The following is a 26,027-nucleotide window of genomic DNA, read 5'->3' as shown; positions in this document are numbered from 1 at the left end:
TGGGACCGTCGCAGGACTGATAATGGCAATTGACTAATGTGAATGGTATCTGGCTTGGGCGAATACTCCATAAGACACTCAATTCTTAATTCAACCTAAGCCATATTCGAGAAACTCTAACGCTATATATGTCTAACTTGTAATTTCTGGCCCCTTCTTCGTCTTCCCATCACTCTAACTCGCAGGAGCGACAGCCTCCGGCGCGACGGCCGGCGGCGCATCAGGCTTCGTGACAGCCTCTCCTGCAGCAGCAGGGGCGGCAGGAACGGCGGAGGAAGCAGCAAGCCCCTTGTCCTCGCCACCCGCAAGGTAGTCCTCGTGCTCGCCGATGAGCTTGCCGCCAGCGATCCAGCGCTCCCGCTTGGCGTCGCGCTTCTCCTGGCACAGCTTCATTAGGGCGGGCCAGTACTCAGCGTGGTCGTAGTCGAACTGGAGGTCGCCCTCGCTGAATTCGGTCCACAGCTGCTCGCGCGGGACATACTGCTTCATGTCCTCGTTGAACTTGAGCTTCTCGCGCGTCAAGGGGTCGATGAAGGGCGTGATGAGCTTGAAGAAGCCCCAGACCACCCAGGGCACTGCATGGAGGTCAGCATGAACAGACACACACACACACACACACAGAGAGAGAGAGAGAGAGAGAGAGAGAGAGAGAGAGAAAATACCATTGATAATGAGAGCCTTGCCGAGACGCTCGGGGTAGTGGGTCTGCAGAATATTGAGCACCTCGCGGCCCTGACCAATGCCAGGCGCCGTGTTGGAACGGCTCTTGCTCGTCTTGAAGTTGATGAGCAGGGCGAGCGTCTCCTGGCCGGCGGGCATGAGCTCGATGACGCGCTCGACCATGAAGACGAGATGCTGGACCTGGCGCGGTGAGGGCTCGGTGTTCTGCCGGCCCGGGTTGAGGTACTGGCACGGCCTCGCATCCTTGTCGAAGCCCAGCAGGATTTGCTTGCCCGTTTCGGACTCGGGCGAGATGTGGTCCGGCGTCAGGACTTCGTTGGGGCCGACGCCGTAGCCGCGGCGCCAGGCGAGCGTGTCGCGCAGACGGCGGGCGGCCTCGAGCTGGTTCCACTTGGTCGCGCGCAGGTAGCGAAGGAGACACTCGCGCGTGAGCCACTGCCGCTCGGCGTCGGTCAGTGGACCGGCCGGGCGTTCGGTGGAGGGCGGGGCCGGAGTGATATCCGTCCAGGCGCGGGCCTCGGCCAGCAGGGCGTCGTATTTGGTCTGCTGCTCGGCCGTCAGGGGCTGGCGCGCGGGAGGGACAACTCCCGGGGCTGGCGCCAACAGGGGCGTCTTGAGCACGCCCGGGGCCTGCGGCTGTTTCTCGGCCATGCTGCGTGTGGGATGGCCGGCCTGTCTTGGGATGTTGGGGCGAGGAAGGTCGGAGCCTTTCTAGATTGGGCACACCAGCAAGAGCTTAGAGGGGGGGGGATGTGTCGAAATCGGGCTGTCAATGGAGGGCCACGAATAGACGACCTGCACGGCGAAAAGAGCAGATGAACTTGTTTCCCTGTACTCTGTGTGAGACCGGAGAACGGGTGGCCGAGTGTCGAGTGGATTACGCTCACCGCCCCTGAAGCGAGCCTGACCTGGGGTGGACAGATTGGTAATTCTCGAGCTCGAGATCAGATAAAGCCAGTCGGAAAGGGCGGATCCGGGGCAATAGCGCACAGACTTGAAGGGAGCAGTGTGCGTAGTTTCTGTCGGTGGCAGGGCAGCGCAAGACCAGGCCTTTGGTCGTTGATGCGATGCGAAACAAAAAGAAAGAAGGGAATCAGGGCTTGATGCTAACCGGAACACCTGCTGATGTGCTGGAACACCTGTTGATGGGAACCTTCATCTCCAGGAAATTACAGCTCGGTGAGGCTGTCATGACCTTGGCGATTCGGCCATGCGGGCCCATGTACCGTGGAACCCGATAAGCCAGATACAAGGATACCTTGATAGATAATTATCAATAAATGAATTAACGCGGGACACGCAAAACACCGACTCCACCAGACCGAGACACAGCAAAGCAATACCAGCATCATCCCGAATCCATCCGTTGATCGTCGTCAGGATGGCGTGGAATGCTTCTCGACTCCAATCAACCAGCCTCCAATGAATCTCAATATTGGCTGCGCGAACGCTGTTGATCAAGTCCGTGGTCTCAGTCGCGATACCCCAAGCAGGTAGGCGTCGTGCCGCCCTAAGCATCTGGTTCGGTTCGCTCATCACGGCTAGTATGCCTAAACCACGCCAGCACCCACATCTGTTGCCGGCTCGTCCGCCATCCGGGACGGCGGTGGGCGGTCATCGCTCACGTCGCAGCCCGGAACGCCTGTCATCCGAAGCCAGCACTGCGCCAGAAGAACCACCATGTTCATCCATCCGTTCCTTCTCATTTGTCTGGCACTGCGCGCGCACATACATGTACACACACACACACACACACCTACACGTGAATGCTAGAGTGACCTTGGGGGGTCATGCTGACCCTGTCGGGGCCATGTGCTGGACCTGCATCCCTGGACTGAGCGAGCTGATCACTCGCTTAGAGTTTGTGTTCCCTCCGACTGGGTGACCATCGCCAAACCTTCCGCTACCAGGCTTCCATGTTTCCACGCTTCCACGAATGGCGGAAGGATGAGCGGCGCGCGGTGGTATGGATGGGCGCACGCATGATCGTTCAAATGAATGAATGGGCAAGCCGGTCCCCAACTTATCCCATCTCACACTCAGTTCCCCCGTCCATCCCGTCCCATCCCAGCCCGGCCCATCAACTCGGGCCAATCCCCTGCCGTTGTTCCAGATGACTCGAAGAAACACGGCTTGTTTGTTTCTCCTCCGATTCTGAACCTGTTTCTCACCTGTGTTGATATATCATCAACGGCTTACCTCTTCCCGTCGTCGGTCGCCGGCCGCTGCGTGCTTCATCGCCGAGAAAGAAAGACGCTTCCCCTCCTTCTTCACCTCGCCGTTGCCTCCCCTCTCTCTGCCTTCCTCTGTCTAGTTCAGAGTCGACGACCCTAGCAGACACCTTCTCGTCTTCGTCTTCTTTGCCTTCGATGCCCTGCTCTCGTCTGCTTTCGATGTCTCAGGCTGCTCTTCCTTGTTGTCATCCCGCATAGCCTTGCCCAGCATCTCATACCTCCATCCGCCATCCTCGACAGCATCGCCATTGACGCTGCCGTGCGACCTTGATTCTCGCCTCTCTCGCCGCCATGTCGCCAAACGCCCGCACTAGGCTCTCACCGAGCTCTCCAATGTCGCCCGCCTTCGGTGCCCCTTGGGTTGCGAGACCTGGGCATACCTTCTTCTGGCAGGTCTCCCTCGTGGCCATCATCGCCTTTTTGAGCCTGCATCTACGGCCAACCGCCGCCGCCACGGCAGAAGACACCTGTGTGACCCACGACCAGCCAAACCCCATCTTCCAGGATTATCCGAACAACGCCACTGGCGTGCTGAACATGACGTTGGCCATCATCCCTATTCCTCTGGCCACGGCCCGACAGATCATTCCGGCGCAGTATACTATCCTTGAGAGTGCATATCGGTCTCTGCTGCCTAGCTTCCCGGCCGACATGTACCCTGTGCTGCTCCAGGCCGGCCACGACCATGACATTCGTTACTTGGAGTTCACCATCCCTGATTTCAGCGTGAGTTTCTATGTCCTTGCTACGATAAAACCTCCTGACATGCCTCCAGAGATCCGGTTTCGAGTTTCCCTTTCTGGACTTGCTGGGCGACGGCTACTCTGTCTTCCGCTGGGCTCCTGAACAAATGATCACGGCATCCAACAAAGGCGCCATCGACGGCTCGGAAGCCTACGGCACCGTCGTCCACCCCTCGACATTTGCGCCCCAGTGCGATGCCTATGCGACTCTTTCGGGAGGCAGCACCTTCTTCAAGGCTACGAGCAACTCAACCTATATGTCGCTCGAGTACAGTCGCCTGCCGTCCTGCAAGGCAGTGCCGTATCCACTATCATTCTTCAAGAATGTGACGAATCAGCCCATCTTCGTCAACGGAAAACAGTGCGACCAGATGATTCGTCTCTTTGACACGCCACTGTCGAAGGGTGCCTTTGCCCCGTCCCCTGTCAAGGCAAAGATCGAGGCAAATGTCGGCCCCTTTCCCGATGCAACATCTTTCAAGGAGGTTTTCGGCTTCCAAATCGCAACCCCCTTCATCGAAAACAATTACCTCTCATGTGATACCCTCAAAGGCTACCAAGGCGCAAACCTTTGAACAAAGCCACGATGAACATTGTAGACTTGTTTTTTCGCTCTTCTTTTTCAGGCGTTCCTCATCCATCTAGCTAGACGAGACCCATGATATCATGACGAATGACCCGGGGGCTGTCATGGACACATGGATCCAGTTTCCGGATCCGATTGGCGGCCAGGCCACAATTAAAACTGTTTTAATCCTTTCCTTCTACTGTGCACAATGTGCTACTGTGTGCAGTTGCTGCCGTGTACCTACAAAGCAAAGGGTGTGGCTGTCAACTTGTTGCATACAGTCAAGATGCTGTTCGCTGACAGCAATTCAATTCTGTCGTTCAGATTTCGGTCCCGGCAACAACGTCTTAGAGGTACGAAATAAAACTGCACTTCTGAGCAGCTGAAAGACTACACAACAGGTGTAAATCCTCTACGATGCAATGATCGTGCTGATAGCTTTACAGATATCATTTATACAGAGATTGTCGGCATAACCCTGATAGTAGAAACACAACAATCGCATCCACATACAACACGGACTGCTCCGCGTATCTTATCCTTAGCCCAGTAGAAACCGGTCTCAGCCTAAACATGAGGCCAATGAGCACACCCGGCAGTTTCGTCGACGCATTCGGACTTGACGAATAATCAGAATCGTCTTAGCTACAAAGAATTCAATACAAGCAGTATCGACCCCTACCTCTCCCAAACGACCGGCGCGCGTCGCCAGATGACCAGAAATCCGAAGGCGTTGACCCAATACTGAATGCTGTGCGCGGCAAGGCGAGCTGGAAGCACCAGGGGCTGCCTCAACGGGCCTTCTTCATGGCTGGCGTCTTTCGTCGCGCGTTCTTCGCTGATCCGCTTCATCCCCCCTTTTTTTTCGAATGAGGATTGGGATATATTGATGCGACGAATGCAAAGCCCCACAAAGAAGGAGGTTCAGGCGTCAAAGGCTGGTTTTTCGCGGAGTCGGTACAGCCTGGGGATACGAGAGGAGGGTCAAGCTGTTCTTAAAGCCTGTCTTCCTTCCCGAACCCTGCCGCCCGGGAAGAAAAAGAGTCAGAGAACCAGGCAGACACGTCAGAAAATATGCGGTTGATGGGCAAGCCAGGTGCGTGCCTTTCGACTCGCGGTCCAGCCTCATCGAGCAACTCATCCACATAGAGGTGAGAAACGTTGATATGACCGTCTATCCACGTCCTCACAGCAAATTACCCACTCTGGCTTCAGTTCGTCGCCTTCCGCCCCGAACTCAACGCCTGTGCCGGCGACGTAGCCCTGAGCCATCAAGTCCGGTCCGCAAAGTGTGACGGCTCGGTGCCCAAAGACCTCCCTCCCACCTTGGCTGAAACACACATCGTTCTCGTTAGGCATACCGACCTTGTTGATCTCGATATGGCTTTCTCCAGCCCAGAGGCCGACCACCTGACCATGCCCGACAGTCCGGATGACCACGGTTGCAAGATGGCGCGATGGCGCGGCATCCTCCCTCGGCGTTGCCTTCTCCCACTGCTACACCAAAATGACCGAGGGCGAGCGCCGTCGCGTTCTCATCAGCATCTATCTGCGCCTCTCGCGCATGTGAAACGTACACATCCCGCTGCTTTGAGAGGGCGACGATGCCTTCATGGCTAGCGATGGGAAGTTCGGTGGGCCGCTGGAGGGGGACCGGAGTTTCGACACACAGAGGCCGTCGTGCAAGAGCGACGGTATCATATCGTAGTTCGTCACGAAGAAACATAACACGGATCAAAGCCTGCGAGCCTGAGCCCGCACCCACCCGGAGGCCGCGGGCCCCGTAACGTGTCTAGACCCCGGCCTGGTGTGGGGTACCGCTGGACTCGTGCTGCGAGAGGGCAACGGCAGCGCGTCGTGTCCCTGTATGCGATGCGCCGCATTGGGCAGATTCAGTGTGCAGCTGCCTTTTGGGATGTCCATTACCGAGCTTGTCGAGCGATAGGTTTGAGAGAAGGGGTGTATGTGTGGGCGATTGATTTGCTGTCTCGTGGTTGGGCTGTCTGGGTCTGCGTGATGTGCTTCTTCTCAGCTTGCTCTGAGACCGAGGTTGAGACAGGAAGGGGTTGTTTTGTTGGCTGATCTTTCTGGGATTATCGGCTGCTGGCGCCGTTGTTCGATTTCCACGTACGTATGTACAACATGTCTTCTGAGTAGGAGACGTTGTGCAACGACTGGGCAAGCGTGATTTTCACGTACTTTCTGCCCTACAAAGCTGTTGAGTACATTGAGAGCAGGGTGCTGAGAATGATGTGGCTGCCTGTGTAAGGGCGTTTTAGGTATGGCAGCACTTGAAGCTTCGGAAAGTCCTGTTTCAAGCTTCTGGACCATTTTCTGGCGGGCTGACGAGAAATACATGACCCAGAAGATAGGCCGTGTGCCATGAAGCTTTGTGCCGGCAGGTCTACTAACGCAGGAATATCGTGGCCTCGTACTGAACGCTGAGCAATCCCAGAGGAAAAGTCAGAGGCAATCTTGTCCGGTTGCCATGCAGTCTTGAGGGTTGCTGTTAGGTCTGTGTTCCATTGTCTCTCGGATTACTTTTCCTTTTATCCGAGTTAATGGTGGTGCTTCATGATTGGTGGGCACACGTTTTACCTCGCCAGAACCAAACGTGCCGCCTCTGATGACATGCATCATCTTCATGTCAAGTCATGATGAACCCGGTATTGGAAGGACATGTCCGACTGAGGAGGTTTTGGTAGGTCCTTGGTGATAGAGTGTCAAGCGGAAGACCCGTGGAGTGCCAGGGACCTAATCTGGAGCGAGTAATGCCATATAGCTGTGTGATTCGGAAAGACAGACTCGTTTCAAAAAAACCCGAGGTCGGTCTGGGAGACAGAACTCATAGGCGGCCATATGTGATGATGTTGAAGATTGCATGTAGTGAGCAGCTCCCATATGCCGAGCAGCACTGACTGCAGTGACCCGGGAGACCCGGTTAGAGAGGCAAACAGTTCATCGACCCCGCCCTCGATGTAACAAAGCATAACGAGTCGTCTATCGGGCATCGACCCCACTCGGCGTGACTCTTTCGCCGCTAGGGCGGAAGCGGCTAAGCCAGTCATGCCGGTGGGGAAGTAGCGACGCAGCCATCGTAAAAACGCAACTGCTCGACAGCGCAAGCCGGCAAGGCAGATGGCCAAATCGTCCCGAATCGACCAGGCCAAGAGCCATCCAACCTATCCTGCCCGCCCTGCGCGTCCTATCCAGGGCCAGCTGGCAGCCACCAGGAGAACCCACCCCACTTCACCCACCACACTCCTCTGTCTGTCGTCTTTCCCACATACCGAGATCGACCATAACCTTTCGCCCCTACCACCAGAGTCGCCTCTGCCAGTATCCTCGCCCATCATCCATTCGATGGCCCAAGGTGTCGTACGATAAGACGTCGCTGCAAAACGTAGCAAGCTACACATCGAGTGCGCCAGGTTGACCCCTCCTAACGTCAAAACCAGAGGCCCGGCCCCCCCCCTCAAAGCCACCCCTGAACCCAGGCAGAGAGAGGGCCCAGACCAGGGTTCCAAAGCCCAGGGCCGAATGCTGCTGGTGACAGGCTCTTCAGGGCTAGTGTTTCTTGTCGATACCAGGTTGCAGTAGCCCGCCCACAACCCGCTGATGTCGTCACAGTCTGACCCCTCCAGTCCCCTTAGACCCTTCTCCCTCTCCCCGGTGGCCCACGGCATTGGCCTGCGCCAGCCTGCCCGTCTCGACCCAGCCCACCTGGTGATCTGAGAGCTCCCTACGTACGCGCGCTGTAGGTACGATTACGAACAGACGACTCGGCGTACAGTACCTGCTGGGGGAGTCACGGACCCGGCCGGCAACCCGAGCAGCTTGGTCTCTTCGTCTCTCGCAACCTCAACCCAACCTAGCTGTCGCTTGCCAGATTCACCACGGTGCTCCGGCTGTTGGCAAATTCAACCGGGCCAGAGGGAAGAAAAAAGCGATCTCGTGTCGACAGTGCAGATACAATTTGTTGATCTAGAATCGAGTCGCCGCACGTCTCTTTGTTCCTTTCCGCAAAAGTCCGCCGACGCCGTCATTCTCTCCGCGCCCCCCCAACCCAACTAGGCGTAGGAAGCGCATCCCTTCTTCCATCCTTATTACCAAGCCGATCAAAGCCATCCTACTAAACTCGACGTTGCACCGCACCCACCACACAAGACTTTCGAGCTAGCACGTTGTCAGCAGCCTCAACGCCCACCACCCACCCGCTATCCACGCGCGCGGGATTGCCGGAACAACGATCCCTCCATCCCTGCCGACTACCACTTTCTCCTCCTCCGCAGTTTTCCACTTCTACCACATTCACGTGCTGTCCGTCACATCGCACCCTGCTCAACGCAAGGCGCCCGACCCAGTCAAAGCCCCCAGTGCTAGGGAACGCCTGGTCACAAGTCCCGCTGGCCGAAAGCTTCGCAAAGCGTAGCGACCCAAAACACGATACTTGTGCGTTCACAATCCCCATCGTCCCGGCGCCTCTCCCTCCCGGATGCATAGCAGTACAATTGGAACCTGAGAGAAGACGACTGCTACCCTTCCATTCTGCGCCGCCCCCTTCTCTTCATCAGCTCCTCGGCCTGACGGACTGCGCTTCCAGGTCTCTAAAGTCCGGACTCTGGGCTCTCCATTAGACCTTAACACTTGACTGCCTTATTTTTCTCCTGCCGTCGTCTCCTGTTCAGCCTGACGCTGACCTCGACCACAGGGCGCCTCTGACCTCGCGCCCGTCTTTTCAACTCAGCCACCCACCTCTCATTTCACTTACCCTTCCACAGCGACCCAGGTCCCTATCGTCTTACGTGTTCCTCATCTTCACACAACAACACCGACCCCCCGGTTGGCGGCCGCCTGCTTGGCTCTTCTTCAGGCACCTCCCTACGTTGCATGCGACAAAACCTGCGACTGCTGTGCTGAACTTGACTCATCTTGCAGTTGCAGTTCATAGCCCAGTAAGGCCATCCTACGTAGGAACCCGCACTCGCCCCTCATTGCGACGAGGAAAACACCGCGAAGCGAGGCTCAATTCGCCCAGTGCCGCTCAACCCCACGAACTCAAGTTTCAAGGGCCTCAGGCTGTCCTTTTCATCTTCCCGCCATCCCCGGCCTTGGAACTACCAGACTTGACTCTATTTTATTCGCACCGGCTTGGTGACGCCGCCCATACGTCACGAACAGGTAGTTGATAGCCAGACCACTTGTGCCGTCGACTCATAGTCATCACCATGAGCGACAGCACTCCCAGCCAGCAGGGTGGCGGCCAGTCAAACGGCCACCACAACTCGAAGATCCCTCGAGTCCTGGCTTGCGTCTTGTGCCAGCACCGCAAAATCAAGTGCGATCGCAATACCCCGTGTTCAAACTGTCTCAAGGTACGTCGTCTTACACGTGTATACGTCGTGCCAATCCCCTCTCACTCTTACCACGTGCCCCAATATTGACATTCCTAGGCCAACGTCCCATGCACACCGTCCACTCCTGCTCCCGTCCGTAAGCGGAGGCGGCCCAACCAAGATCTGCAAGAGAGACTTGCACGCTGTGAGGCTTTGCTGAAGCAGTACGCCAATACATCCGGTCCGCTACCTGACGGCATCAATCCATCCCCCAACCCCGGAACGCCCGCTTCGTCTGTTCTTGCCCCCAGCCAGCTCCCCTACACCCCAGGACCTATATCCATGGCTACGGCGCAGTCGATGTCTTCGGCTGCTGCGTCGCCCACACCTGGCTACAACCTCCTGCCGTCTGCACCCACTCCAGCAGAAGACAAATCACCGAAGCCATGGAAGCCGTCTGGCAAGCTTGTCGTCGAAGATGGCAGCGTCAAGTTCATGGACAGTCACATGTGGACTATTATCCATGAGAATGTGAGTCGCCAATTTCACACATGGCGCTGATGTGCACCTGCTCACACCATCTAGGTTGCCGCCATGCGAGCCATCGTTGATGCCGAGGCAATGGACGAGGCGAGCCCTTTCGCCTCTGATGCTCCAACGCCCGATGACAATGTTGACCTTTTACTCAACGACTTTGCTTCTATTGATCTCGAGGACGTTGTACCTTCGCCGGTTCAGATCTTTCGCCTCTGGCAGGTATTCCTCGAGCGAGTCAACCCACTCTCCAAGCTCGTACATGTTCCGACATTACAACCCATTGTTGTTGAGGCAGCTGCCAATCACCGCAATGTCGCCAACAACATTCAAGCCCTGCTCTTCTCGATCTATCTGATATCCACCATCACAATGTCCGAGACGGAGTCGAGGCAAATGCTAGACATGTCCAGAAATGAAGCGATCAAAAAGTTTACCATTGGCGTTAAATCGGCACTGACGCGGGTTAACTTCCTGAAGAACTACGACATGACCACATTGCAGGCTCTCGTTCTGTACCTGGTGAGTGAACATGTGTTTGTGGCCCTCCCGGATTCTAATCTCTCGCCCTCTGCAGATTTCCCTCCAGGGTCGATACAACCGACACGCAGCCTGGGTCCTCAGCGGCGTTCTCATTCGCATCGCTCACAAAATGGGCCTTCATCGTGACGGCGAAACTCTGAACCTGACTGCGTTCGAGATCGAAACACGAAGGAGGGTTTGGTGGCAGATTCTCATGCTTGACTCCAAGTTTGCACTAGTCTCTGGATTCAACGACACCCTACTGCCATGGGGCTGGGATACCAAGATTCCTTCCAACGTCAACGATGCGGACCTGTTCCCTGGCTCGACAGAACCACTTCAACCACGCGAGGGCCCGACCGAAATGATTTTCTGCATCCTCCTTTACGAAATTGGCAAGTTCATTTCGCAGAACCGCCTCCCCGACTTTGAGGAAGTCGTCCTGCTCGGCCAAGGTCCGGAACCTGGCACCGCCCCTGGTGACTCGATTCGGGCCTCTCTCGACAAATACAATGCCATGATTGACGGGCTCGAAGAGCGGCTCATTGCCATTGAACAGCGTTATCTCGATATTTCAGCCGGACCGACACACCTCATGTCCAGCCGTCTTCGCCCCATGATTCTCGACAAGATCCGCCACATGCTCATTCCGATGCGTGAAACGCCAGAATGGGGCTCCGAGGTGTTTAACGTCCAAGACAACATTTTCCGCATCTCTCTCTTCCACCAGGAGCACAACTTGACATACTATGAGCTGCAAGACAACCAAAGCTTCCTTTGGTTCCACAAGCTCCACTTTCAGTTTGAAGTATTCGCGTTCCTCGTCGGCCAGCTCTACCAGCGCCGCCAGACGGGCTCCCTCGCGGACCGCATGTGGCACGTCATTGACAAGGTGTACATGTACCACGAGGAGCTCTGGGACATGTCGCAAAAGCAATACTCGGAGCTCGCGGCCTTCATCGTCAGGGCGTGGGCCAAGCGCGAGCGCGCTCTCACGTCCATGTGTATTCCCTTTGACGTGCCTGTCTGCGTTCCCAAGCTTCAGGACAGGGTCCCTCAACCGAGCTCAGGGGCGTCGAGCAACGGCCCCAGCCCCGCACAGCCGGGCCACATGGAGATGCCGCACCTGAACAATGGGGGCGCGCCGCATACTGATGGGCAATTGGACTTTTTGGGCAACTTTTTCGACAACTCGGCGCTGGACTGGGACATGTGGGGTGACATGGGCGTTGTCGCCAATGGCAACCTTGGGTCGTCTGGACCAACAACATCGCAACCCGGGACAGCATCGGGCGTTTTTTCGAGCTTTGGAAATTTTGGAACACAGCCGCCACCACCACGGTGGTGAACGGGCACGACATGGCGGTTCATGAGCTCTGGAGACTGGGCGTCGAGAGGTGGCCACTGACGTTGCGAAAGAGCATTGCTCACGCTGGCTGGTGAAGCTGTACGATGAGGGGGGGTTCATGATGGGACATAGACGGGAGATGCACACTTTACGGATAAGAGACAACGGGAAAGTTTCAGCGATGACGGGCGACACTGGCGCGGTGTACAGTGAGACCAACCTCTCCTCTATTGGGTTTTCAGTTTTTGGCTTTTTATTCCCGTCTGCGTTTACGATGCTTGTCTTTTCGACCCCACGATTGGTAGTAGAAATGGGACTGGCATTTTTATTGCGTTTGGCAATAGGCAAGAGGCCGTGAATACACACGCAGATCTCATGCTCGAAATTCAACTGCTTCTCGCCGCCACGGGCAGCTCCCCTTTTCCATCCAAACGATCGTCGGGCGTATTCGGGTTCGGCTTTCTTGAAGAAGAGATTGACGCGAGAAGAAAGGCGAAGAAGAGTGACGTAGTGGAGTCTACCCGCCTCTTTTCTTGGCCCTTTCGGGCAGCTCGGACACCGCACACGCCGGAAAGGCCAAGGAGCCCGTCTCGTCGCATTGGTTTGTTGCGACGGCACGGCCGACACAAAGTAACCTCCCCCCCCGCCTTTTCTCGCCAGCAGTTTGTTTTTGTTTCCCATCATACCCTCGGGACAGAGCCGCGTATATCTGCCGAGAACAACTGCATCGCGCCCGTTTGTACCAGCCGGTATGCCGTTGTGGGGAATTGCATGAGTATTTTTTTTTTTTTTTAAAGGAAGCGAGACGGCTCTGCCTCTATAACGAGCATGCATTTAACGGGAGTTGGTTCCGGGGAAAACCCACCCGGAAGATGGGATGGGACCGGGGGGCTCCAATATGCGGGCGGGCGGCACGGCGGCCTTGTGGGCTTGCAGTTCTGGATGTGACGGGAGAATGGGGGATGAGGGAGGGGTGGGCAGCAAGGGGCCGGGTGCCGGGAGAGAGGGTGGTCAGGTGAGGGCGGCAAAATGAGGAAGAGAGGGCTTGATTGACTGGGGTTGTTGGCACGATTGGCGATGATGAACTGGGGGTTTTTTTTCTTTAGGACTGTGCTGTTGCAGTTTCCTGGCTGCTGGGGGATGGATGATCTGATCGCGGTTGGCTTGGGGGCTCCCATCCAGCTTGAATTGTACAGATGTCAATCGGCGCTGCAGGTTGTCGTGGTCTGATGCGCACTGCATACGGGACTGGCGTTCGTGGCGCTTTGGGGCAGTACTTCACGATGGAGCCTCGCTTTCGCGACCGAGTTCGTCCCATCTCGGTCGTGTTCTTATTCGGTTTCGCAAGGGGCAGCCGCGCTGGTCATGTTGTCTTTCGAGATATACTTTGAAGGATGGCATGTTGACATGAGATGGCACCATGCTCGGAGGCAGCAGACGAAGACGAAAGCGCTGGAACCGAAAGCCACATGTCGAGGACGAAGACTCTAGTCGCCTGTCGAACCTCAGCACCAGCATGATGTACCAAAGACGACGCACTCTATTGGCGACCTTCTGGATCGGCTACATCACGGCGCAGGCAAGTCAAATGCACTCAACCCTATCTCGGGGCTCGAGTCCCTAGACTCGGCGGCTATGGCTACCTCTGCCTCCTTTCCCGGCCTTGCCTCTGGCTCGACCACGACGAGGGCCCGTCTCTTCGTCCTGCGCGCGATGGCATGGTGCCTCTTGCTGCGCATGTGCTTCTCCCAGTCCTGCTCCGTCGTGCAGGTGACCTGGCACAGCTGGCACGTCTTCTGACACGGCGTGCGCCCTGCCGTCTCTGCCTCGAGGACCTTGCGCGCCAGCGGCGACAGGCCGACCGGCTCAGGCGTGGGCTCGCCGCCGAGGAACTGTCGCGCGATGGCGGCAGCGGGCTCGGCAACGTTGGCGGCCCACTGCGCCACGTCTGTGCTGTCGAGGAGGAAGAGGCTGTCCATGGCGCCGGGCTGCTCTTGCAGGCGCGGCACGACCTTTGTCGTGATCCAGCGGACCTGCGACTTGGCGTAGCGCCGCGTTGACGCCTTCATGTCCTCGAGGCCCTGCGCCTTGCGCTTCTCGACTTCTGGGTCGGCGGGCGTCGCGGCGGCGGCGTGGAGGTATGGCTGAAACTCCTTAAAACCGATCGACTGCCAGATGCCCTTTGTGTAGTCCACCTCCTCGCCCGACGCCTCCTTGGCCCGCACGTGGTTCTGCATCTGCAGCACCTCGTCCATGAGGCCGACGTCCAGCATCTTGTCCACGCGCCTGTCGAGGCGCGGCTTGAGCACCTCGGGCTCCGAGTAGACCCAGAAGAGGAGATTCTCCCAGGGCCCGCGGGGCGCCGTCTGGGCGGCGGCGGCGGTGGCGACGGTGCGGCGCTTCTGCTCGGCGTAGATCTCCGACGCCGGCCGCCCGTGGCTGAGGTAGATCTGCAGCGAGCGCGAGATCTTGCGCCGGTCGTTGGGATGCCACTTGTCGGCCATGACGGGGTCGACGTCGCGTAGCTTGGCTAGGATGACCTCTGTCGGCTCGTCGAGGATCGGGAAGCGGCCGGCGTCGGAGGTAGTGGCTTCGTCGGCGGCGGTGGTAGCCTCTCCGTCGTCATTGTGGTCGGGCCCGACGAAAATGTCCTCGAACAGCAGCGCGTTGGTGTAGTAATGCGTGCCGCCGACGACGATGGGGAGGTTGCCCCTGCTGCGGATCTCGCGTATGACTTTGTTGGCCTCGCGCTTGAAATCGCCGACGATCCAGGCCGGCTCGTCGAGGGGGATGTGGTCGAGGAGGTGGTGGGGGATGCCGCGTCGCTCGACCGTCGTCATCTTGTTGGTGATGACGGGGAGGCCTTGGTACAGCTGCATGGCGTCGGCGTTGATGACCTCGCCGCGGAAGCGCGTCGCGAGCTCGACGGCGAGGTCGGACTTGCCGGTGCCGGTCGAGCCCAGGATGACCACGAGGGGTTCCTTGGGCGGGGATCTCGGGGTCATCGTGCCCATTGTGCGAGCATGGCGGGAGACAACCTTGAGCATGCGACGATGGTTGTAAGGTGGGGTTGGCAGCGGGTGGGAGACGGCAGGCGAGGGCTCGAAGTATGACAGATAACCTCAAAGCAGAAACAGCAACGTGGCAGGAGAGGATGCGAAGCCCAACGAAGCGAGAAGAAGCGGGTGCCTGGGGATAGCTTCACCATGAGAAGGCTGGAATGCTCACAAAGTACGAGAACAGGAAGGACCCTGACAGACAACAGTCAGACACAGCACTGCAACCGAGACGGGAAAAAAAGAGCGGGTCCGGGGGAAGGACGGTTGCGGGTTAGGGTCTCCTACTCGTACAGGGGCCTTTCAGGGGACCTTCCAGCGGGCACTTGGGGGGGGATATTGGGCTGGACATTGGAGGACCGCGAGGTCACGTGCCCTCCCCACACCCAAGCACCTCTGGACACATAGACAATTTGGAGTTTTGAAGCCAGATCGCAGGGCCGATTCGAGCCACGACCCTCTTTTGGCTTCCACCCACCCCTTCCCCTTCCATTCCCCCAATCCATCAAGCTCGACTCTCACCAAGCTTCTTCCCTCCTTAATATCCCCCTCCCCCCTTCCCCCCCCCCGAATCCGCTCCTCACGACATCTTCTGGGCCATCGCCGCTCAGCTTCTTCTTCTTCTTCTATCCCATCTGCTGGGCGAATTGGAACCCCTTTTGTGTTTTTCCTTCTGAACAGCCGCCATCATGAGTTCCTGTGAGTACTTTCTCCCGACAGCTTCGTCCGAGCTGCTTCTCCTGCTCCCCCCCCCCGAAAAGCTGTGCCCACGCGCCGCATCGTTTCCTCTCGCCACATCGACCTCGACCAGCCTGCATCGAATGCGGTGCTCCGCTTGCTCGAATTGGCCGTTGAGCTTTCCAGACAGAGCTGCGAAGCCGCATCGCACACCTGAGAGCGCACCATGCTGACCCGACGCGACAGTGCGCTTCCTTGACCTGGTCAAGCCCTTCGTGCCGTTCCTCCCTGAGGTTCAGCAGCCGGAGACCAAGATTCCCTTCAACCAGAAGCTGATGTGGACGGCCCTGACCCTCCTCATCTTCCTCATCATGAGCCAGATGCCCCTCTACGGCATTGTCTCCTCGGACAACTCCGACCCCCTATACTGGCTGCGTATGGTCATGGCGAGTAACCGCGGTACCCTCATGGAGCTCGGTATCACCCCCATCATCTCCTCCGGCATGGTCTTCCAGCTCCTCGCCGGCACCCACATGATCGACGTCAACCTTGACCTCAAGTCCGACCGCGAGCTGTACCAGACCGCCCAGAAGCTCCTCGCTTTCGTCCTGTCCGCCGGTACCGCCACCGTCTACGTCTTCTCTGGCCTCTACGGCCCGCCCTCCGACCTCGGTGCCGGTATCGTCTTCCTGCTCATCCTCCAGCTCGTCGTCGCCGGCATGATTGTCATTCTCCTCGACGAGCTCCTGCAGAAGGGATACGGCCTCGGCTCCGGCATCTCGCTCTTCATCGCCACCAACATTTGCGAGTCCATCATGTGGAAGGCCTTCTCCCCCACGACCATCAACACCGGCCGTGGTCCCGAGTTTGAGGGCGCCGTCATCGCCCTCTTCCACCTGCTCCTCACCTGGCCCAACAAGCAGCGTGCTCTGCAGGAGGCTTTCTACAGGCAGAACCTCCCCAACATTATGAACCTCCTTGCCACTCTGGCCGTGTTTGGCGCCGTCATCTACCTCCAGGGCTTCCGCGTCGAGATCCCCGTCAAGTCCTCGCGCCAGCGTGGTGCTCGCGGCTCGTACCCCGTCCGCCTGTTCTACACCTCCAACATGCCCATCATGCTGCAGTCGGCTCTGTCCTCCAACGTCTTCCTCATCAGCCAGATGCTCTACTCCCGCTTCTCTGACAACCTCCTCGTCCGTCTCTTCGGTGTCTGGGAGGCCAAGGAGGGCACCTCGCAGCTGTCTGCCATTTCCGGTCTTGCCTACTACATGTCCCCCCCCCTCAACATGAAGGACGCTCTGATTGACCCTATCCACACGGTCGTCTACATCGCCTACATGCTGACTGCCTGCGCCGTCTTCTCCAAGACCTGGATCGAGGTGTCTGGTTCCAGCCCCCGCGATGTCGCCAAGCAGCTCAAGGACCAGGGTCTCGTCATGGCCGGTCACCGTGACCAGTCCATGTACAAGGAGCTCAAGCGCATCATCCCCACCGCCGCCGCCTTCGGCGGTGCCTGCATTGGTGCTCTCTCTGTCGCCAGTGACCTCATGGGCGCCCTCGGCTCCGGTACCGGTACCCTTCTGGCTGTCACGTAAGTCCATCACCCGAAACGATGCCTCCCACCATGTTTCATCCACTAACTCGACCTCTCACAGCATCATCTACGGCTACTTCGAGATCGCCGCCAAGGAGGGTGACCTTTCGGGCATGAAGGGCATGATCATGGGCTAGATGTGTACATCAGCTCAGGTTCAGGAAATTAACCTCCTCGACACCACGAAGCCTCTTCCTTTGTCTACGGAGGCTTCGGGCCGCCGCGTGAGAGACCCGGCGGGCCCATTGTGTAATATCAAGGAAAGATAAAAAAGAAGTCATATTGAGTCTTTTCATTTATGGCGTCGCTTTACTACTGCCTCGATCGAAAAAAAAATGAGCTTCGAGGTACAAGGGTCCCCAGAGGTAGCGGCATCGCTGTGCATCGGCAGCGAGCATGATGTTTTTGGTCCTGACAGTCTCGACGCGTGAGGAGACTGGCGGGAGTGTACCAAAGAAAGGTGTATGCAATCAAATTTTAAGCGCATTGGCCTGATCGTGTCTGTGATTTCTGTCGTGCACCGCTTTTTTGTTGTCTGGCAGCTGCGAGTTGGGCCATCCTTGGGTGACCAATGAGGAGTGCAATAAAGGACACTGCTATGAGTGAACGCTCAACGAGCTGTCTCCAACCACCCTAAATCCTTCGAACCGCTACTTGGAATCCGTACAGGATTCAGAACCGTATCTCGCGGAACAGCGGATCATCTGGCTCGTGTCGCGTCAGTGAGGTCGACTCGATCGCGATCGGTCGATGGTGTGAGCCACCCATCCGCAGAAGGGCATGTATGTTCATTTTGAAATATCCATATTTACCGCGAGTCTAGCATCGGACGCGTCTTTTGCGTGAGTAGACCCATACACAAGGAGAAATCCCCATCCCTTGGGCCCAGAGACAAGACAGGGGAAACCCGCGCCCCGATCGGCGCGCGCGTCGTCCCTGGAATGGGCCGTGACATGCCAGCGGGTCGCGGCGTCCCTCTCCATGTACCTCTCCCCGAACCCCCCCAGAGTCGGCCATCGACAGTAGGGTTCGTGCGACGCTGCCACGACCAATCGGCCGTTTAGCGATTCGGCAGGAGCGGATACTGCGTCAAATCGGACGAGCGTGATGGTCTTGGGAGGGCCGGTTGCTGCATACATCCGCCGTCACTTGACCGGGGCTTGTGTAGTGGAGTCGGCTGCTACCCTATCTTCCGAGCGAGACGCTGTTGAAAGCCTTCCCGAAAGAGACAGACGAACTACAGCGTTGCAGGGACGATCAGAGTTTCTGTCAGTGTCTCACCGCCGCGGTGCTCGATGTACAGTACAGGGAACAGCAGAGGTTTGGCTTGCGTGCCCCTTCCATTCTCCTCCCCGCAGGGCCGAGAGGGCGGCGCGCGCGCGCGGACCGAGACAGGCACATGCCCGGATGCCTTCGTTTCTGTGGTGGGTGACACCGCAGGGGCGGGTGGGCGGGTGTCAGACTGTCTCCTTCGTGCTTGGTTCCGATGCTGTGCTACTGGTGCTGTGCTGCTCAGCTGCTCATTTGCTCTCTGGAGAGTCAGCAGCATCTGATAATGGAGGCACATGGCCAATGGGGTTCGTTGGCGAGCTGTTGCTGGGGGCGGTGCCGGTCTCGGAGGGGACCGTGTTATCTGATCTGATCGAAGGGATGGATGAGCAGACAACCTGTGCAGAGGCCTTCAGCACCCGGAAGAGACTCCTCTCACTGGGTGAGGCAGCTATGGACGCAATCGAGATGCGTAGCGTTGGAGTTGCGTCCCCCCGTCACTCGCTCGGCACCCACGGCGGAGACTACGTACTGTACATACGTGGGTGGGCAATGGGGTCAAAAAGGCGTGCTAGGGCTGGAGCTGCATTGCGTGCGTCAGAAGGCGGCGCGCTGCGATGTGGTTGAACGGCACTGCTGGGAGGGAACACGCACAGTAGTGCGCACAAACGCCATGTGCGTTGACGGTTCGTTAGCGCAGCCGGTGCCCAGTGTTTGGGACGGTAGAGCTCGGCGGCCCGGTCTCACGCTGACATCATGGAACGGGCGGGTTCCTCCGCCGTGTATGTGCTCCATCATGCTTTTGTATGGCAGGGCGATGGTCGGTATGGCATGATAATGCCGGCAGTCTTTTGGTTGGTGCGTTCCCGCATTGGGTCCTCTGGTATCAAGGAGGCTTGCATCGGTGCCCCCGGCGTGCGAGAGCAGGACGGACGGGTTGTGTGCGGTGTGACTAGACGCGCAGAGGGAGGTGGGAAATGATGCCCCGGGACCTCAGGGTGGCAGGGCGTGAGGTGCTAGCCGGGACGAGCCAGGGCAAGGGGTCGACGTTGGGAGGCCAGGAGAGCAGGGCCGGGCAGAGGAGCAGGCAGTGCTGGAAAAGCTTCTTCACTGAAGAAGACTGACCGCAAAGCCCAATGGCGGTCTGGCTTGATCGACGCTGTGGACATGGATCATAGAGTCTGGCGATGCTGCGAAGCAACCTCACTCGCAGACGGCGGCAACCCGTGCCTATCGGGTGTGTGTGTGTGTAAGCACCTTAACAGACGGATGCCCTTCGCAGACGGATGCCCTTCGCAGACGGATGCCCTTCGCAGACGGAGGGCACTTGGCAGACGGAGGGGAAACCGTGGGCCGAAGAAATTCTTCAGTGGGGTAAAACGCTGTGGAGGAGCGGATTGCACGGTGGAGTGGCGAGGGTATCCAAGTGGGGTGATCGTGCCTGCTTCAAGTTCTCCAGGTGTCGGTTGCTGCTTCCTACTGTCATGAAGCTCCACCAGCTGCACCTGCCCTGCTACGGCCCTCCCCCATGCCCGGCGCCGCGCTTGCCAGTCCCGTGGAACTCAAGACCTCCATTGCTCATACGTGCTGGTGCCCTCGCAGTCCCGATCATCTGGATCTCTTTCTCTGCATCTGCTTCCGCCTCCGCCTCTGTGCTCAGTCTCCTCGCGTCTGTCTCTGTCTCTTCCTTCGTACCCTTCTCTCCCTCGCGAAAGGAAAAATCGCCCACAGACAGGGCCCCGAGAACAAGGCCCAGTCCTCCTGCCACAGTGTACACTAAGACAATCGAAATACAGATAGCGGCCCTGACGTGACCGCCTCTTCCCTGTCACGAGCCCACGACTAATTCCAAAAGTATTCCCTGGCCCGACAGTCTCGCGAGTCGCGACTCCACCTGGCAACCTACATCTTTTGCCTCCCAGGCTGTCCACTTTCGGATTTCGAGTGGCCTTGCGTGTCTGTTGCTTCTTTTTTGCCCACTCACCAAACGGCGACGGCCCATCACCATTGACGATTGTGGCCATTGGCGACCGTCCTCGACCGTCCTCGACCAGTCCCCACGACCGGATCCTCACCAACAAGTCATCGTCGATCATCAACACAGCACAATCTGTCTGCGCCGTCCCAATTCTCCTTCCCCGCCCTCCTGGTGTTGGGTTGAGCGCACACTGCCCGGAACCGAGGCTACCCACCCCGGCACGTCGCAGACGCGGACACCGTCACCGAACGTACATAGCAGCGGATCATGGGCTTCGCGCAGTGCGGCTGGCCGATATGGCAGGTTGATGATTTCTCCCTCTGCTTCCAGCAAGAGTATGTCCCTCCCCTGCCTGCGCGCGCTGCCCTCAAACTCGGCTTGGCCCGTCATGGAGAGCAGCAAATACGGGAAGTCAATGGCTAAACAAAGACCGCCAACAGTTTTCTCAAAGCACTATTTCCATTAATCACGATAGCTGTCTCGTTTCTCATTCTCCTCTTTCCGTACGCCTGGCGCGCAGCGTCCCACATCTCTCTTCGAAAGCGCGGCTACGAACCTCTCGCAAACGCCGCCGATGACCATGCCAACACGGCCGCGAATCACACCGATCTCCCACCCGACGAGCTCGACGACAGCGACGACAATGACGAGCCTCTGACCATGAACCGCAACGGCGGCGGCCGTCTCTCGCTCGTCAAGACGACAACGCGCGGCTCCGTCATCTCGATTGTCCAGGCCGACAGCCCCCATGCCCAGAAATTGTCGGTATTCGTCGAAGAGGCTGCCATCGTGGGACTCATTGCCATCTACATCACTGCTATCGTCACTGGCGGTTACGGCGAGAAGGGAAAGCTGTCTGCCGTTGCTGGTCTCGTGGCGTGGCTCTACGTCTTTGCCATTGCCACGCTCCGTCTCACCCTCACCAGCACTCAATGGCGAGTCCCCGCGACCCTGTGGAACCACACCGCTTCCATCTACGGCTGCCAGTGGCTGTTCACCACATTCATTTTCCGCTCCGTCTTGATCCATCCGAGCAGTCGCCTGATCCAAATCCTCGTCGTTGTTGAGTTTGCCCTGACGACATTCCTCTTCGTCATGGCCATTAGCACGAGGAAGGGCAACAAAACTGTCTTGCTCGAGTGGGAAGACGGCGTTGAGCCCTCGCGCGAGCCCCTGGCCTCCCTGCTGTCGCTCGCCACCTTCTCCTGGATCGACCCCATGATCTGGCGTGGGTACAAGGAGACCATCGAGATGAAGGCCGTCTGGAACCTTGTTCCCCAGGAGAAGGCTGCCGCCGTCCTTGCCGACTACCGAACTCTCAAGAGGACGACCTCGCTGGCCATGCATCTGCTCAAGTACTTCAAGGGCGAGCTCATTTTTCAGTGCTTCCTTGCCTTCATTGGAGGTGTCTTCACATTTGCTCCGACACTGCTGCTCAAGGCTATCCTCGAATATGTCGAAAGACCCGACGAGGCGCCGATCAACGTGCTGTGGCTTTACGTGCTTCTCCTGCCCATTCTCGACCTTGTTCGCTCCTTCGGTGATGGGATGGCCCTTTGGATCGGTCGAAAGATTTGCATTCGTATCCGCGCCATCATCGTCGGTGAAATTTATGCCAAAGCGCTGCGGCGCAAGGCCGCGGCCGGCGCGGAAAAGGTCCTTGGCGAGAAGAAGGATCAAGCCGATGCTGGCAAAGAGGGCACCATGGACAAGATTAAGCGAAAGCTGCGCCTCAAGAAGAAGAAGTCGCAAGACTCAGCCTCCGATGCCGAGGCGTCCGCCGCTGGTGCGCCGAAGGAGGCCAAGACGGACGACGAACAGGCAAACCTTGGAACCATCATCAACCTCATGTCGGTCGACAGCTTCAAGATTGCTGAGATTACCGCCTACCTCCACTTCCTCTGCGCCTCCGCTCCGACCCAGCTTGTCATCTCAGTTGTTCTGCTTTGGCAGGTGATGGGCCTGAGCGCCATTCCTGGACTCGTTGTCATGGCGTTGCTGCTCCCCGTCAACTATGGCTTTGCTCGCGGATTCACCAACACTTCCAAGCAAATCCTCAAGGCTACGGACAAGCGTATCAACGTGACGAACGAGATTCTCAACAACATTCGCATCATCAAGTATTTCGCATGGGAGCAGCGATTCGGAAGGATCGTCGATGAGAAGCGAGCTGCGGAGCTCCAGGCCCTGCGGTCGCGCTTCGTCATCTGGTCATGCGCTGTTGCCGTTTGGAACTCGGTCCCTGTTCTCATCACGTTCTTCTCCTTCCTCATCTACACTGCTGTCGAGAAGAAGCCTCTCTACCCCTCAGTCGCCTTCACTGCCATTTCGCTCTTTATGCTCCTCCGTGTGCCCCTCGACCAGTTCGGCGACATGTTCGCCCACGTGCAAGAGACAAAGGTATCTCTTGACCGTGTCGAGGAGTTCCTGATGGAAGAGGAGACGGAGAAATATGAACAGCTCGGCGTTGACAATCTGGACGAAAATGGCAAAGAGACCATCGGGTTCAGGGATGCCACCTTCATTTGGGGCGGCAAGGATACCATTGCTCAAGATGGATCGATGGCCTTCCGCCTGCTCGACCTGAACGTGGACTTCAAGATTGGCCATCTCAACATCATTGCCGGCCCGACAGGATCTGGCAAAACTTCCATGCTCATGGCTCTTCTTGGTGAGATGACCTTGGTCGACGGCAAGGTATACTGTCCCGGTGGTCGCAGCCGAGAGGACGTCCGCCCTGATCCTGAGACTGGACTGGCCGATACGATCGCCTATGTTGCACAGTCCGCTTGGTTGGTCAATGCCAATATCAAAGAGAACATTCTTTTCTCGGCCGATCTCGACGAAGAGAGGTACAAGAATGTCATTGTTGCCTGTGCTCTGGAACGCGACCTCGAGATTCTCGACAACGGCGACGAAACCCTTGTCGGAGAGAAGGGCATCACACTTTCCGGCGGCCAGAAACAGCGCATCTCACTGGCGCGTGCCCTCTACTCGAACTCCCGCCATCTTCTGCTCGACGACTGTCTGAGCGCCGTCGACTCTCATACCGCACAGTGGATCTTCAACAACGCCATCCACGGCCCGCTCATGCTCAACCGGACGTGCATTCTCGTCACTCACAACATCCAGCTCTGCGCGCCCTCTGCTAACTTCGTCGTCGTCCTGGACAATGGAAGAGTGGCAGTCCAAGGCCCTGCCGGTGAGCTCATCGAAGCCGGAAAGCTCGGCGAGGATGTCCAGCGATCCCGCCCCGGTACTGCTTGCGCATCCCGTATCCCGTCCCGCGTCCCCTCCAGCGTCGGAGAAGACAGCGCCGAGACGGTCGTGAATCCCGGGGATGAGAACGGAAATGGTGCGCCTGCCAAAGACCCTACGAAGAAGAAGGAGCAGAAGGACGCCATGGACGAGAACAAGGCCGTCGGAGCTGTCAAGTGGCCGATCATTAAGCTCTACCTTGGCTCGATGGGCCCCTGGTGGTTCTGGATCGTCGCCGGCGTTGTGTTCAGTCTTCAGCAAGTCTCAGGCGTCGCCACGAACGTTTGGGTCCGAGAGTGGGCCAATCAATATGTTGTCGAAGAAGTCGACCGTATCGACTTCTCCACCGCGTCCCACAGCTACAGCCAACAGAGCCTGTCGCCGACCTACTTTGCACACATTGCACACTATGGCTTTGTCGGCAACGCCACGACCTTCGGCATTGAGGCATCTCATGGTGTCAATGTGGCATACTACCTCACCGGTCTCGCGGTCATTGGCATTCTCGGCGCCTTGACTGCCTTCATTCGTGATATTTGGATCTTCTATGGTTCTCTTACGGCATCCAAGAAGATCCACACGTCGCTCATGGAAGCCGTGTCGAGGGCCAAGTTCAAGTTCTTCGATGTGACCCCTCTCGGCCAGCTCATGAACCGTTTCAGCAAGGACCTCGAGGCTGTCGACCAGGAAGTCGCCCCCATCGCTATTGGCGTCATTGGGTGCGCTCTGGGTATCGTGGTCACTGTCGCGCTCATTGCTTTCATCACGCCCGGTTTCCTCATTGCCGGTGTCTTCATCACCATTGCCTACTGGCTCGTTGGCTCGTTCTATCTCCGGGCCTCTCGCGATTTGAAGAGACTGGAAGCCGTCCAGCGGAGCCCTCTCTTCCAGCAGTTCAGCGAGACCCTTTCTGGCATGACTACGATCCGTGCCTATGGCGACGAGCGCCGCTTCATTCGGGAGAACCTTACCAAGATCAACACCCAGTCGCGACCTTTCATTTACATGTGGGCTTGCAACCGTTGGCTGTCGTTCCGCACCGATCTCCTCGGCGATCTTGTGTCTTTCTTTGCGGGAGTCTTTGTCATTCTCAGCCTGGGCAAGATTGATCCTGGTGCGGCTGGTATCTCGCTCAGCTATGCCATTGGCTTCACGGAGAACGTTCTGTGGCTCGTCCGACTGTACGCTCTGAACGAACAGAACATGAACTCTGTCGAGCGAATCAAGGAGTATCTCGACGTCGAACAAGAAGCGGAACCCATCATCGAGAAGAATCGACCCGCCGCCAACTGGCCCAGCCAGGGCTCCATCGAGTTCATCGGGTACACGACGGCTTACCGCAAGGAACTCGACCCCGTGTTGCGCAACCTCAGCTTCAAGATCAACCCCAAGGAAAAGGTCGGCATCGTCGGCCGTACTGGCGCCGGCAAGAGTTCGCTCGCTCTGGCCATCTTCCGTGCGCTCGAGGCGGACGCGGGTAAGATTCTTATTGACGATGTCGATATTGGTCTCATTGGCCTTCGTGATCTTCGCGAGGCCATCACTATCGTGCCCCAGGACCCGACTCTCTTCCAGGGTACCATTCGCACCAATCTTGACCCCTTCGACACGTACGCCGACGAGCAGATCTTTGAGGCTCTGCGCAAGGTGCAGCTCATCGGCCCCAGCGAGTCCTTGACCAGGCCGCAGACGCCCGCAGCCTCGTCTCTGAACCCCGGAACACCGACCATTTCCATCTCGAGCGACGGCGCCCCTGTTCGTAGCCCCGCCGCATCAATTGCACCGACCAACAAGAACATCTTCCTCGATCTCTCTTCTCCAGTCAGCGAGTCTGGATCCAACCTCTCGCAAGGTCAGAGGCAACTGCTCTGCCTGGCACGGGCTATTCTTAAGAACCCCACGGTGCTGGTCATGGACGAGGCGACTGCATCCATCGACTACGCAACAGACTCCAAGATTCAAGAGACGATCCGCGAATTGACGAGTACTATTATCACCATTGCGCATCGCCTGCAGACCATTGTCGACTATGACAAGGTCCTTGTTCTCGACAAGGGTTCCGTCGTGGAGTACGGACACCCCTATGAGCTGATCCGCAAGGAGAAAGGCAGCTTCCGCAGCATGTGTGACATGAGCGGCGAGTTGGACCTCCTCATAAAGGCGGCGAAGAAGAAGTGGGACTCGGGCCGTCTCGTAGATGTCGATGAGGAGGAGCAGTGAGAAGCTTG

General features: G+C 57.7%; 6 protein-coding genes across 6 annotated transcripts; 4 read left to right on the top strand and 2 right to left on the bottom strand.

Moving 5' to 3' along the window:
* Window positions 1–174: 174 nt before the first annotated feature.
* Window positions 175–1,332, bottom strand: D7B24_002213 (uncharacterized protein; the record flags this gene model as incomplete). Its single annotated transcript, XM_028636427.1, has 2 exons — window positions 175–575; window positions 663–1,332. The coding sequence occupies 2 exons, from the start codon at window positions 1,330–1,332 to the stop codon at window positions 175–177; spliced, it is 1,071 nt and encodes a 356-aa protein (XP_028497761.1).
* Window positions 1,333–3,206: 1,874 nt separating this feature from the next.
* Window positions 3,207–4,233, top strand: D7B24_002212 (uncharacterized protein; the record flags this gene model as incomplete). Its single annotated transcript, XM_028636426.1, has 2 exons — window positions 3,207–3,641; window positions 3,691–4,233. The coding sequence occupies 2 exons, from the start codon at window positions 3,207–3,209 to the stop codon at window positions 4,231–4,233; spliced, it is 978 nt and encodes a 325-aa protein (XP_028497760.1).
* Window positions 4,234–9,454: 5,221 nt separating this feature from the next.
* D7B24_002211 (uncharacterized protein) lies at window positions 9,455–11,966 on the top strand (the record flags this gene model as incomplete). Its single annotated transcript, XM_028636425.1, has 4 exons — window positions 9,455–9,601; window positions 9,680–10,093; window positions 10,148–10,618; window positions 10,674–11,966. 4 exons carry the CDS (start codon window positions 9,455–9,457, stop codon window positions 11,964–11,966), a joined length of 2,325 nt encoding a protein of 774 aa, XP_028497759.1.
* Window positions 11,967–13,534: 1,568 nt separating this feature from the next.
* D7B24_002210 (uncharacterized protein) lies at window positions 13,535–15,013 on the bottom strand (the record flags this gene model as incomplete). Its single annotated transcript, XM_028636424.1, has 1 exon — window positions 13,535–15,013. One exon carries the CDS (start codon window positions 15,011–15,013, stop codon window positions 13,535–13,537), a length of 1,479 nt encoding a protein of 492 aa, XP_028497758.1.
* Window positions 15,014–15,711: 698 nt separating this feature from the next.
* Window positions 15,712–17,431, top strand: SEC61 (translocon subunit; the record flags this gene model as incomplete). Its single annotated transcript, XM_028636423.1, has 3 exons — window positions 15,712–15,721; window positions 15,947–17,291; window positions 17,356–17,431. The coding sequence occupies 3 exons, from the start codon at window positions 15,712–15,714 to the stop codon at window positions 17,429–17,431; spliced, it is 1,431 nt and encodes a 476-aa protein (XP_028497757.1).
* A 3,377-nt stretch (window positions 17,432–20,808) lies between these two features.
* On the top strand, window positions 20,809–26,019 carry D7B24_002208 (uncharacterized protein; the record flags this gene model as incomplete). Its single annotated transcript, XM_028636422.1, has 2 exons — window positions 20,809–20,876; window positions 20,982–26,019. The coding sequence occupies 2 exons, from the start codon at window positions 20,809–20,811 to the stop codon at window positions 26,017–26,019; spliced, it is 5,106 nt and encodes a 1,701-aa protein (XP_028497756.1).
* Between the last annotated feature and the right edge of the window lie 8 nt (window positions 26,020–26,027).

Source organism: Verticillium nonalfalfae, assembly GCF_003724135.2.
Source record: "Verticillium nonalfalfae strain VnAa140/NRRL 66861 chromosome Unknown scaffold_15, whole genome shotgun sequence".
Classification (NCBI taxonomy): Eukaryota; Fungi; Ascomycota; class Sordariomycetes; order Glomerellales; family Plectosphaerellaceae; genus Verticillium; species Verticillium nonalfalfae.
The sequence above is the reverse complement of the archived record's forward strand: the minus strand, read 5'-3'. Positions and strand labels throughout refer to the sequence as shown.